The following is a 15061-nucleotide window of genomic DNA, read 5'->3' on the forward strand; positions in this document are numbered from 1 at the left end:
TCCCTTTGTTTTTTTTTCCAAGGTTATCAATCCTTTGATTGTTAGTTGATATTTTTATTACTTCTTTTTGTCCAAATTTAAAATAACTACTAGGTTCCTCCTACATAATCATGTTATAGTCGTTTTTTATACATGCAAAGTATATCAGCAATTTAAACACCAGGTTTGAAAAAACCTATATACAAAGTGAATGTTTTATCAACATTTAAAGCAGTTTTTTTGTTAAAGGGCCATAATACCCAAATGTTTAAACACTTGAAAGTGATGCAGCATAGCTGTAAAAAGCTGACTAGAAAATATCTCCTGAACATCTCTATGTAAAAAAGAAAGATATATTTTACCTCAAATGTTCCTCAGTAGCCACCTCCCATTGTAAAGGATTTCTAAGCAGCATTTTAGTGTGTCTGTCCCGGGACATCTTAGGGAATGAGCATCGTGAACTCTCATATTATTTCACCAATCAGGTAAAGGAAGTTTACTATGAAATCTCATGAGAGATAAGTCAAATCTCATGAGATCACAGTAAGAGTTCATGACCTCAGCACTGCTGATGCTGATTGGCTGCTGTTCATTTCTTCATTTTTTTTAATTTTTGCCTGCAGCTGGGAGCAGGTGAGTATAACTTTTTACACAGAACTTACTCTGCTGAGCTGAGGAGATTGTGAGGTAAAATATCTTCCTTTTTTACATAGAGATGCTCAGGTGATATTTTCCTGTCAGCTTTTTACAGTTATACTGCATCAGTTTCAAGTGATTTAGCATATGAGTATTATGTCCCTTTAAACAAATGTCCAAACATGGCAAAGAAGTGTCATATTTTACATATGTTCCAAAACCTAACATGTGGGAATGGGAAGTTATGGGGGTTGATTAGTAATTTAAAGATCAAACTTCGATAATGGCTTTAATTGAAATAGACAATAAATATAGGTTTTCAAAAGGATTTAAAGTTCTAATACGGTCTAATTTAAAGGCCTTATGGGATAATGCACAATACCTTATATAAACTTTGATAATTTGAGGGTAAATAATTTAGTGAAGTTCGGTGCAATTTAAAGGGGCTAATGGACTGAATTTGAGCGAGTGTTGAAACAGGGTACTTATAAGCAACTCTGATTTATTATAATTAATGGAAAAGTCTGAATAATAACTATAATAGTCTTGAAGAGTTTGTAAGACTGTTAAACATGATGTATAAGGAGATGATAGTGTAAAAAGTACATAACTGGGTTAAAGTGAGATCTTATGGCAGGGATCAACAAACCCAGAAGCCAGGGAGCCCATGGCTCTTAACTTTTTAGCTTATTCTCCATATATTTATATAAAAATACCACTCTCTGGCTCCTAAATATTGTTACTGCATCCTAAGTTTTAAACAGATTTGTCAATCTTTGTCTTATGGTCAACCGTTACCTACAAGTATTCCCTTAATTTGATGAGTGTGTCTAAAATACTACGCTAACACATCCATAGCTAGAGCAAAGAACATTGATGAAAGAGCGCATCCCTGTCACTTATTGTTTTAAATCCTAAAAGAGTATGAGATTGTGCAATTTAATTGTAATTCTGAATACAAAGCAATACTCCTGTTTATAAATAAGCCACTGAATTTGTTGTGTTGCAATGTGATACAGGTAGAAAACTCTTCATTCAAACTGCTTGGGACCAGAAATGTTTGGGACCAGAAATGTTTGGATTTTAAAATAGTTTGCTTTTTGGAATTTCTGCATCTGTAAAATGGGACAGTTTAGAGAGGGGATGGAACAACATCATGTCATTTATTCAATATTTACATGTCATTATACAGCTTATACAAGTAAAGCTAAAGGTAGTTTTATATAATTATTAGTATTAAAATACTTAGTACATAGTACCCTCAGAAAGATAGTACAGTACTGTAATCAGTGAAGGTAATAGTTGTTGTTTTCAATAAATACTATTATTTGCATTTTAGAACACAAAAAGCAACCAGACACAGGCAGATAAGATTGTGACTTACAGGCCAGAATAAAATAGTAATTTTTGTTAATTTTATTTTATTTATTTTTATGGCATTGATGAAGTGATTTATTAAGAATATGAATAAATATCTACATCTGGTAAATACAAATTCAGATTATAATGTGCTTTATACTTATAATTTAATTTCATGCACTTACTGACAATAATATTAATATTGCAAAGTATTAATAGGAATCAGCAAAGTCCCATAGGTAGTGCACGTGAAAAGCAAAGGGCCACTGCAAGCCTTCAAAATATCACAGAAGCAAACAAACAGGCTCCACAGCACTATATTATTCAGCAATATTTATTCCAGAATGTAAATCCAACCACAACCTTTCGGACTCTCAACCCTTACTCATGCTATATGATACAACCATTATTCCATGAACTTATATTGCACACTAATACCAACAAGGTTCTTAATTACCTATTACAGCATACCTATACAAATTCCAAAAGATTCCACCTAGTGGCACCTATTAAAAACAGCCTGACTTTCTCAAGAGTTAGTATAATGTTCTTTTAGTGAAGCAGTCTTGTTTAAAAAACCCAGGGTTGGCGCGCCTCTGTAATCTCAGTCTCTGATTGGGTGGCACGCCCCCTGGTTCTCAAGTTATGATTGGCTTATTAGCCGTAGTGTTTCCCATTAAAGGAATAGACCTGTCTGAAGAAATTGTCTTCACTGATAGCAAATACACACATAAATAAATAAAACATATTACAAATAAGTTAAAAAATCACTATAATAACATGACTAAAATGGATAACATTAAGACCAAAAACAGATTGATATATAAAAGTAAGATTAAAAAGGAGGGTTAAAATATGGACAGCTATCTCACACTGCGTATACTATCTGTGTAGTTGAGATGTCTAAAAATTAATCCTACTACGTCTTGTCTACACATACAGAGATCACGAGGAGTACTAAAATGTTTTATACCTGATTACTTAGGGAAAATCAACCTGCGAAGATATACCTATAAATCCTGAATTGTCAGGGAATATTTAAAGGCACTTAATTATGTTCTGATTAGAGTTTTGCAATAGTGTGACACCTAAATGTTTAAAGAGATACCCTTCTATTTACATAAAAGCCTGCAGGTCTAGGTCTATGTTGAGTCCTTTTTCATTAATTGTGCCCAAAGTTTGGAGTTTGTGGATCCAAAAAGTTTCACGTTGTCTCAAACTTCGGAGTCTGTTTTTTGAAGTATTGGGGGGTATCCAATCAAGCACCATAATTTTGAGTCCAGATGGGTCAGCCCTATGATGGTTCAAAAAATGGAAGGGGACACTATGATTCTCTACTTTGTTTTTTATATTATTAAAATGTTCATTAAATCTGTTTCTGATAAGTCTTTTGGTACGCCCTATATAGAAGCTCTGACAATCACATGTTAGTAAGTAGACAACAAATGTTGATTGGCACGAATACTGATGTTTAACTTTATATGTCTTTGAATTTGTAATGTTATTAGAGGAATCTCCCTTTATAATTCTATTGCACATGTTGCAGTTTTTAATTCCACAGGGCCATGTTCCGTTTGATCTACTTAGCCAATGTTTTGTTTTAGTTTGGGAAGGCTTCTTAGTACCTTTAAGTTTTTTGAGGGTGTCAAGATGTTTTTCAAATCTTTATTTTTCTTGAAGGTTATGATAGGTTTGTCTGGCAGAGTTTTGCCCAGTATGGGATCGGAAGTCAGTATACCCCAATGTTTATTGAGGATATGTTCAATCTCCCTAATGCCCTGATTATAGGTTGTAATAAATCTGATGTTATTATCTGATGTTTCATTTTTATTTTTATTATTTCTGGTTTTATTTTTATCTCTGGGAATTAGCATAGTTTCTCTATCCATATTTGTCACTTTCTCTTTAACAATAGAAAGCAAATTTTCGTTGTACCCTTTTTCTTTGAACCTCCTATCTAGATCTCTAGATTCTTTGTAGAAATTATCTAAATGTGTACGGTTTCTTAGAATTCTTTGATACTGTCCAAGTGGAATATTATGTTTCCACCTGGGCAGATGTCCATTATCTTAATCCTTGTTCATGCCATATGGTTTAAGGGCATTAAGTGTGGAAATCCAGTAAAACTCCCTTCTTTTGAGCAATAGCTCTCTATCACCCACCCCCCCCCCCCCCCCCCCCTGGACATCCTAATCTGATCAATTATCTGTCACCTCAATTGGCTAATAGAGTGGTTAGCTTCTAGAAAATGATGAAAAAGATGATACAGGGGCATCCCTGTCCCCTAATGTTTGAACACGGGCACTTGATAAGATATATCACATAAGTAGAACTGCAAGTGTAATAATCTCTCATTTGATATATTTTACCAGATCTAGGGTGGACAAATGTGACTCCTTTTGATCATTGAACTACAGCTGAAGCAGCCTAAACAGGGATAACATCCTGTATTTTTGTTGTTGTTGTTTTTGTTATATAACCCTGAGTAGTCATCTTATTGCTGTATCCAGTTGGATTCTTTCACCACCCTGTCATCCAGGTGGATTCCGAAAATGGCAGGGTGGTGAAAGAATCCACCTAGATGGAGCTTACACTGCATCCAGGTGGATTCTTTCACCACCCTGCCATCGAGGTGGATTCCAAAAATGACAGGGTGGTGAAAGAATCCACCTGGATGCAGCTTTACGCTGCATCCAAGTGTATTCTTTCACCCCCTGCCATTTTTGCAATCCACCTGGATGCAGTTTACGCTGCATCCAGGTGGATTCTGGAAAAGGCAGTGTGGTGAAAAATGTTTGATCTCTCTCTCCCCCTGTCCGTTTTTTTGTTTTTTAAATTAGGGCACTCCCACTACTTCCCCTTCCCTGCTGAGCCGCCCACCCACCATCCGCCCTCACCTCCCGCCGGCATCAGCAGAAGATCGTTACAGACAGTGACTCACACAGTGTCACCGTTTGTAACGATCAGGCATCTGGCCTCATATGGAGGCGGAGCACCGATCGCGCTCCGGCTCCATATGCGGCAGATACCTGAAGCTTCAGGAGCTCCAGCTCTCAGCTGTTATGTTACAGCTGAGAGTTGGAGCTCCTGAAGCTGTCTCGTCCCCGGTAGGCGGTTGCGCGCACATCCAACATTCCTTTGAGGATGCGTGCGCAACTGCCGATGGCGACGGACACTTACAAACACAATTATTGCATAGATGATAAATTCTCAACATAGGGTTGTAGAATCCTGTCTAGAAACTTAGATACTGTATGTTAGATAAAATGGCAATAGTGATTTAAATTGCACACATGTAACCCATTTACTTCCAGATTGTGCTGCAGCAATGCATGATAACTCACTAATGAATACATGAAATAACTTTTCAAAAAGAAGTGGTTGTTTTGAACACCCTTATCTGATTTGAGATCTTTTTAAATTGAAATGACAGGGTAGAAAAAAGAATAGATATTGATATTCTGAACACTTTTTTTTTTTTTAATGGAGATGGAGAGCTATAGAAACCATTAAAACTCCTATCCGAGGTGGTGACAAGAATAGACTTCTAGTCAAACAAGAAGTTTATTGGATTTTTAAATTGTCCACACAGATCCCAAAGGGTTTTAATTCAGAATTTTATGTGATTAATCACTGGAGGTAACCCCTAGTCATATTGCACTTTTGTTTTAATTCTATATTTTTTTTTTATCACCAATAGTTTTGGAAGTTCTAAAAGAAATCATTGTATTATATCTATATTTGTATTTATATGTTGCCATGTGTATATTACATCTTGATACGGATATACCATCCAGCAACAATATTTATAATATTTTATATTATGCTCATTAAACATTAGGTGACAAAAGTGAATTTATATCTTATCACACTGTAACATCTATATTTAATAATAAGTGTACTTTTTGCAATAATATATATTGAAAACTTAATATCTCATATCTATATTTTAATATTTGATATCCTGTGCCCAATCCCAATGTTGTTGAATTTTCATTACCCTTTTGCTTCGTTTTACACCCATATAAATAGCTGTTTTGTAAATAATTCCTTTTTTTGCTAGTTTCTTAATTAGATTTCACTTCCCAGATTTTGTTCGCTATTATGTGTGCAAAATAGGCACAAAGAAATTGAAACCATGTATATGTAATAAAAATTTATATATCTATGTATCCACATAAATTATGATTTGTTTATGTCTTTTATGTTACATTGTTCTAAAGTGTGGTGAATTCAGGGTTAAAATTGAGGGTGTGTTACCCATTAACCAATAATCTTTTAGTGTTCCCTTTTTAAATTGTGAAAACCGCCAAAACTTTGTTTCTATGATTACGGCAGTATAGCCGAAACGCGTAAGACCCCTTTTCACCCTATTCATGTGATCATCTGTGTATTTCTTATGATCTTTGAATAAACTTTTTGAGATTTTATCCATATTGGATCCAGGATATCAACTTTTTTTTTTTCTTAACTTTTTTTTTTTTAATGCAATTTAATTTGAGGGCTATATGCAGTGGCGTATTTAGGTTTTGTGCTGCCCTAGGCACTTAACCCCTTAATGACCACAGCACTTTTCCATTTTCTGTCCGTTTGGGACCATTCTATTTTTACATTTCTGCTGTGTTTGTGTTTAGCTGTAATTTTCCTCTTACTCATTTACTGTACCCACATATATTATATACCGTTTTTCTCGCCATTAAATGGACTTTCTAAAGATACCATTATTTTCATCATATCTTATAATTTACTATAAAAAAAATTATAAAATATGAGGAAAAAATGGAAAAAAAACACACTTTTTCTAACTTTGACCCCCAAAATCTGTTACACATGTACAACCACCAAAAAACAACCATGCTAAATAGTTTCTAAATTTTGTCCTGAGTTTAGAAATACCAAATGTTTACATCTTCTTTGCTTTTTTTGCAAGTTATAGGGCCATAAATACAAGTAGCACTTTGCTATTTCCAAACCATTATTTTTCAAAATTAGCGCTAGTTACATTAGAACACTAATATCTTTCAGGAATCTCTGAATATCCATTGACATGTATATATTTTTTTTTAGTAGACATCCCAAAGTATTGATCTAGGCCCATTTTGGTATATTTCATGCCATCATTTCGCCGCCAAATGCGATTAAATACAAAAAATCGTTCACTTTTTCACTAATTTTTTCACAAACTTTTGGTTTCTCACTGAAATTATTTACAAACAGCTTGTGAAATTATGGCTTAAATGGTTGTAAATTCTTCTCTGGGATCCCCTTTGTTCAGAAATAGCAGACATATATGGCTTTGGCATTGCTTTTTAGCAATTAGAAGGCTGCTAAATGCCACTGCGCACTACACGTGCATTATGTCCAGTAGTGAAGGGGTTAATTAGGGAGCATGTAGGGAACTTTTAGAGGTAATTTTAGCTTTAGTGTAGTGTAGTACACAACCCCAAGTATTGATCTAGGCCAATTTTGGTATATTTCATGCCACCATTTCACCGCCAAATGCGATCAAATTAAAAAAACGTTACATTTTTCACAATTTTAGGTTTTTCACTGAAATCATTTACAAACAGCTTGTGCAATTATGGCACAAATGGTTGTAAATGCTTCTCTGGGATCCCCTTTGTTCAGAAATAGCAGACATATATGGCTTTGGCATTGCTTTTTGGTAATTAGAAGGCCGCCAAATGCCGCTGCGCATCACACTTGTATTATGGCTAGCAGTAATGGGGTTAATTATGTAGCTTGTAGGGTTAATTTTAGCATTAGTGTAGAGCTCAGCCTCCCACCTGAAACATCAGACCCCCTGATCCCTCCCAAACAGCTCTCTTCCCTCCCCCACCCCACAATTGTCCCCGCCATCTTAAGTACTGGCAGACACTCTACCAGTACTAAAATAAAAGCTATATATATATTTTTTTCCCTTAGCATATTTACATATGCTACTGTGTAGGATCCCCCCTTAGCCCCCAACCTCACTGATCCCCCACCAAACAGATCTCTAACCCTCCCCCTCTGCCTTAATGGGCGCCATCTTGGGTACTGGCAGCTGTCTGCCAGTACCCAGTTTAGTAAAAAAAGTGTTTGTTTTTTTAATTTACTTGCCCTTTTCTGTAGTGTAGCTTCCCCCCCCCCCCCAGATCAACCCCCCACCCCTTCCAGATACCTTAGATTGTTTATTTATTTATTTAAATGTGTTTTTTTTTCTTTTATTACCATTTATTTTTCTGCAGTGTAGCGGTTCCCTCCCGCTCCCGCCCCGTGCACGCGCCCGCCCGCCGCCCCCGTGCACGCGCGCACTCCCGTGCGCGCTCCCGCCTATCCCGCCCCCAATCCCGCCCCCCTCCACTTCATCCGGCACACCGATGGCCGCCCACCCGCCTCCCAGACTTGCTCCCACCCACCAACGATACCGGCCACCGATGTCCGGTGCAGAGAGGGCCACAGAGTGGCTCTCTCTGCATCCGATGGCCAAGGGGGGTTATTGCAGGATGCCTCGATATCGAGGCATCACTGCAATAACCGGAAAGCAGCTGGAAGCGAGTAGGATCGCTTCCAGCTGCTTTCCAGACCAAGGACGTACGCCACACGTCCTCGGTCATTAACTGTATTTTTTTTGAGGACGTGTGGCGTACGTCCTTGGTCCTTAAGGGGTTAAATGGACACTGTACCCACATTTTTTCTTTTGTAATTCAGAAAGAGCATGCAATTTTAAGCAACTTTCTAATTTATTCCTATTATTAATTTTTCTTCGTTCTCTTGCTATCATTATTTGAAAAAGAAGGCATCTAAGCTTTTTTTTGGTTTCAGTACTCTGGACAGCACTTTTTTATTGGTGGATGAATTTATCCACCAATCGGCAAGGACAACCCAGGTTGTTCACAAAAAATGGGCCGGCATCTAAACTTACATTCTTGCATTTCAAATAAAGATACCAAGAGAATGAAGAAAATTTGATAATAGGAGTAAATTAGAAAGTTGCTTAAAATTTCATGCTCAATCTTAATCACAAAAGAAATTTTTTGGGTACAGTGTCCCTTTAAAATTGTATTCTCTATCTGAATCATGAAAGAATAATGTTGGGTTTAATGTCCCTTTAAATTGGGTGGATTGTATTGTCTATCTGTGTAGCCAAGATCCCAGATCTCCCAATAAGTTTCCAATCTTTATTGGGATTTATAGAAGTGTTTTTCTCCATTTCCGCCATGTAGACTATTGTAGCAAGGACCCTAGATATATGTGGGGGATCCGGCTTTTTTCAATCTCGAGCAATAGAGAGTTTAGTAGCTGCCAAAATGTAGATCATCAATCTCCCCGATTTATCAGGGATCATGTCATCAAAGATATGGAGTAAGGCATATGCCGGGGGTATCTATCAATCTTCTTATTTTTTATTTGCTCCTAAATATTTCAACTGGGGAGTGATGTAAACCTTAGTAACTTCTTTCATGATATGTGTTTATTCAGTTTGATAACTGTGTATAGATGGGACAGTGTTTCAACTGCTTGATCATTACTGCTTTTATGTACTTAAATCTAATTGATGGGATATGCGTCTTAAACTTAATATAAGAAACATACTATAGTTATGTTATTTATTTTCCCACTTATTTATTTTCTGAAACAGGGAATCAATATTATGGGATTCTAGAAAGGGACCTTGTAGCAATGATGTCTTTATGATTATGAAACACAGCAAAAATATATTAAATAACTTTTTTTTTTTTTTCAAACAAGCTTTATTGTTAAATTTTAATGTAGATTCACGCTATCTTGCTCAGAGTATATGATTATTGTGAAGAAAGGAGACTTGAACAATATTTCTGGCAATATAGTCCGTAATAAATATTGTTTTTTTGTAAAGAGGTAGGTCATTTATTTTTGGTGTCAAAGTGATTAGACAACTCTGGTGCCAAAGTCTAATGGTGTATAGACAAAATACAGTTGTACTGGATGATATGTCCATTGAATTAAATAAAGAAACCTGTTCTAAATCATATATAGCTTGCAGTTTTCATTTCTTGAGCAGTATTATGAAGAATTGTCGGTAACAAATAATATAACATTAAAACAACTCTATTTTCAGCTTCAGGGCTTTCAAAGTAGGCCCAGTTTTAAATAGATAGATATGTGGCATTAAGATGCATATGGGAGCTAGCGGTAGGGGGGATGAGAAGTAGAGGGCTCGGTATGTTAAGGGCCGGCTGAGGTGTGTCAATGCATGAGTATCTAGTTTCCTATTGGTTTCCATAATTCCTACATGCTCTCATGTATCTCTACTGACCCTGACCTTAGGTAGTGATATCTTTCTACGTGAAGGAGTTCAGAAGCTTGATTTCTCCAGTCTTTTTTAGTCGGGGGTGTTGGGGTTTTCCACCTTTGTGGTATTAAAAACTTAGCGCCATTGATCATGATCTTTAAAAGGGATTTTTTAACTTTGTTTTTGAGATTGGGAAGGGAGTGAAGCAGAAGTTTGGAGATGTAGGGATAATGGTCTCTAGGGTAGCGGACATAGAGAAGCTGACCTCTTTCCAGAAGTCTCCTAGTTTTTGGGGCAATGCCACCAAATGTGTAGGATGGTGCCTTCTTCCGCGCAAACCCCTTCAGCATTTCCCACTTGTGTGTTTGTAGATATATTTTATTCTATCAGGGGTAAGATTCCATCTATTAATGAACTTAAAGTTCATCACTTGGATTCGGGCAGAAACAGAGGAGTGTTTTTGGTTAAGGAATATTTTTTGCCATTGTTTATGATCTAGAATCTCATTGAGATCTCTATTCCATTTGTGAATGTAGGATGGTGTAGAGGTGGTGTTTTGTGTTAGTAAGAGTCTGTAGAGGGTAGAGATCGTATGTCTGGGGGGGCGTATTGCAGCATACAAAAGGTCTCAAAAGGGGAGAGGGGACGTAATATATTTTGTTTGGGGGAAAGATTGCTGAAATAGTGTTGACATTGGGTAACATTGTACCATGAGGTGAAGGATGGGATGTCTAGTTTGGCTAGGTCAGAGGGGGGGGGGGTTTCTGTAATTTGCCATCCACAATGGTTTTATGAATAATGCATTCACGTATGTGTTGTCTTTGTGTTGCGTCTGTTCTGTGTGCAAGGAAAGTTAACCCTGGGTTATGTTTGATAGGCGTTAAGGGAGAAGGATGAGAGGAAATGTATGTGGTAGTATTAATAAGTAATGCCCACAATAAAATCATGTTTATTTATTAAAGTGTAGTGTATTTTTTCCAATGTCAAAATATGGTCAACTTCACTTAGCCACATGGCAAAGGTAGGGGGTCTATGTTTTCTTCCAAAATCTGGGTATGAGCCGTATAGCACAGTTCAGCATGCAATAGAGTTGTTTTTATGGTATTGGCAGGGAATGGGGAGGGGGGGGGGTGTCGTTCAGGAGGATGATAGTGGGGGAAGAGTGCAATAGAGGTCCCTATAGTTTTGTTAATACATCTAGCAATAGATTCCCAGTATTATTTAAGTAGGGGACAATACCACAATATATGGGAGAGTGTGCCTGTTTCGCCACAGTGCCTCCAGCATAAAGAGGATCAGTGGATCAGTTTGGAAAGATACTATGTAGGCAATGGGGTGTAATGTACCACCTAGAGATCAATTTATAATTAATTTCTGTTATGACTAGAGAAATAGATGATTTGTTGGTCGTGGTAAAGATGTGGCTCCATTGAGTGTCTGTTAGGGTGATATTCAGTACCTTTTCCCATTTTGTTATATAGGCAGGTCGGTTATTTGGGAAGGAGCCTCTGAGAAGTTTTTAGATTATAGAGATATGGGATTTAGATATGGTGGGGGTGTTGCTTAGCAATTCAAAGGAGGTCAGGAGTCTCAGTATTGTTTTTTTATGCGTACTATTGAGGATGGAGTGGCGGGCTTGGAGGTAGGGGAACCAGTGATGGAAGGTTGGGTCCAGAATCTCTGATACCTCAATTTGGGGTCTGATTTGTCCTTTATTTAGTAGTAGGTGTATTGGTATTTTAGAGGGTTTGCCTGCTATTATAGGAGCTTGCAGAATGTCAGGTTGTATCATGGTGGGGTTATTTAAGAGTGTGTGGGAGGGGAGAGACCAAGCTTGAGATTGTTTTACAGGGAGTGCAGAATTATTAGGCAAATGAGTATTTTGACCACATCATCCTCTTTATGCATGTTGTCTTACTCCAAGCTGTATAGGCTTGAAAGCCTACTACCAATTAAGCATATTAGGTGATGTGCATCTCTGTAATGAGAAGGGGTGTGGTCTAATGACATCAACACCCTATATCAGGTGTGCATAATTATTAGGCAACTTCCTTTCCTTTGGCAAAATGGGTCGAAAGAAGGACTTGACAGGCTCAGAAAAGTAAAAAATAGTGAGATATCTTGCAGAGGGATGCAGCACTCTTAAAATTGCAAAGCTTCTGAAGCGTGATCATCGAACAATCAAGCGTTTCATTCAAAATAGTCAACAGGGTCGCAAGAAGCGTGTGGAAAAACCAAGGCGCAAAATAACTGCCCATGAACTGAGAAAAGTCAAGCGTGCAGCTGCCAAGATGCCACTTGCCACCAGTTTGGCCATATTTCAGAACTGCAACATCACTGGAGTGCCCAAAAGCACAAGGTGTGCAATACCAATGGCCAAGGTAAGAAAGGCTGAAAGACGACCACCACTGAACAAGACACACAAGCTGAAACGTCAAGACTGGGCCAAGAAATATCTCAAGACTGATTTTTCTAAGGTTTTATGGACTGATGAAATGAGAGTGAGTCTTGATGGGCCAGATGGATGGGCCCGTGGCTGGATTGGTAAAGGGCAGAGAGCTCCAGTCCGACTCAGACGCCAGCAAGGTGGAGGTGGAGTACTGGTTTGGGCTGGTATCATCAAAGATGAGTTTGTGGGGCCTTTTCGGTTGAGGATGGAGTCAAGCTCAACTCCCAGTCCTACTGCCAGTTTCTGGAAGACACCTTCTTCAAGCAGTGGTACAGGAAGAAGTCTGCATCCTTCAAGAAAAACATGATTTTCATGCAGGACAATGCTCCATCACACGCGTCCAAGTACTCCACAGTGTGGCTGGCAAGAAAGGGTATAAAAGAAGAAAATCTAATGACATGGCCTCCTTGTTCACCTGATCTGAACCCCATTGAGAACCTGTGGTCCATCATCAAATGTGAGATTTACAAGGAGGGAAAACAGTACACCTCTCTGAACAGTGTCTGGGAGGCTGTGGTTGCTGCTGCATGCAATGTTGATGGTGAACAGATCAAAACACTGACAGAATCCATGGATGGCAGGCTTTTGAGTGTCCTTGCAAAGAAAGGTGGCTATATTGGTCACTGATTTGTTTTTGTTTTGTTTTTGAATGTCAGAAATGTATATTTGTGAATGTTGAGATGTTATATTGGTTTCACTGGTAAAAATAAATAATTGAAATGGGTATATATTTGTTTTTTGTTAAGTTGCCTAATAATTATGCACAGTAATAGTCACCTGCACACACAGATATCCCCCTAAAATAGCTAAAACTAAAAACAAACTAAAAACTACTTCCAAAAATATTCAGCTTTGATATTAATGAGTTTTTTGGGTTCATTGAGAACATGGTTGTTGTTCAATAATAAAATTAATCCTCAAAAATACAACTTGCCTAATAATTCTGCACTCCCTGTAGTGGTCAAAATTCAGATGCAGTTTAGTTTTTATATACACGTTTGGTATGATCTCTGTTAAAAAATAAATTAGTAATGCATTTAAAAATACTCATATTTAGATGTAAGAACAGAATAAAATTACTTGAATGTCCCTTTAACCAATACTGCCTTTCCCTGCAAGGATGTTTAGATTAAAAAATTTTATTCTAAGTATTTTTGCATTACATTGATTATTATTCCTAATAATTCCTAATAATCTAGTAAAGCTTTTATAGTGATTGTAAAGTTTAATGAATACTTAAAGGGGCACTTTAATTCATTTAACTTTACAATTATGCTTCTTTTTTAGCGACGTAAAGTTTAATGAATTAAAGGGATACTAAACCCACATTTTTTAGAGAAAATGTAAAGATTAAAGTGATTGTAAAGTTTAATGAATTACTGCCCAGTATCTAAAAAATAATCGTAAAAACAAGGGCACTTTTATTGTATTCATATTATTAAATTATGACAAATCGGTGAATTCTCAGAAAGTACTTTGGCTTAGTAACAACAGTCTCATTTAGAATTTAGTAACTGCCTTGGTGGGATAACAATAAGATGTTTTTTTTATTAGAAGAGCTACAGAAAAGAAATGAAATAATCAGATCACTGACTAAGAAAATAAAAGTGCTGGAATCTCAACAACAAGACCGAAGGACATCACTTGAGAGTACTCAACAACAGCTTCAGGAACTATCCCTCAAAGCATCAGAAGCAGTCAATCACTGTCATGACCTGGAAGTAAGACATTAAAGTTCATTTTTATATATGAATAGTATATATCAGTAATTTTTGTTTTAAAAGTATTTAAAAATCACAATGTGCAAAAAACTTGTTATACATAGTCACATCCACCCAGTTAATAAACTGAAGCAGGGCCAGGGATATAACAATAGATTATAGTCACACTCATATATAATCATATTTTATTTAGAAAGCTGTGTTTTTAGCAGAATTACAGTTCATATACTATGAAATATTTGACCAAAAGATAAGATCTATGTTCCTTTTATGGGAGCGTGTGCAATCTAGAAGAGACAATAAATGACGTTGCAAGTAAAATAGAATATTTAAAAACGTTTTTCAGGGAGAAATTGATCGATATCAGCTGTAACCAAACATACACTTAAAGTGAATGTTAATTTTTATAGTATTGATTGCACATATGAATTCCTTGTGTGTATATTTGCTAAACCACCACTTTTTTTTTAATAAAAACCCCCAATATTATTGATATATTTTGATCACCAATTTTCGTCCGTTTTTTGAGCACAGCTCCCCCTAGCCGCAAATTCCTTATATTCCTCACTGTTATGTAGAGGGCAGTCCCACCCGCTGTTTACTTATTCTGAAAGCGCGTAGAACAACTGCACATGCGTTCCACAGCGATTACGTTGAATA

At 36.9% G+C, this 15061-nt stretch overlaps 1 protein-coding gene across 1 annotated transcript in view; it reads left to right on the top strand.

Moving 5' to 3' along the window:
- The window catches only part of CCDC62 (coiled-coil domain containing 62), a gene marked incomplete at its 5' end in the record, with an annotated part of 328381 nt that overhangs the window by 15063 nt on the left and 298257 nt on the right, over positions 1 to 15061 (top strand). The window contains one exon of the mRNA XM_053699771.1: positions 14235 to 14401. Coding sequence (XP_053555746.1) covers positions 14235 to 14401 — 167 coding nt within the window. The remainder of the gene's footprint in view (positions 1 to 14234; positions 14402 to 15061) is intronic.

This window comes from Bombina bombina, chromosome 2, assembly GCF_027579735.1.
Source record: "Bombina bombina isolate aBomBom1 chromosome 2, aBomBom1.pri, whole genome shotgun sequence".
Lineage (NCBI taxonomy): Eukaryota > Metazoa > Chordata > Amphibia > Anura > Bombinatoridae > Bombina > Bombina bombina.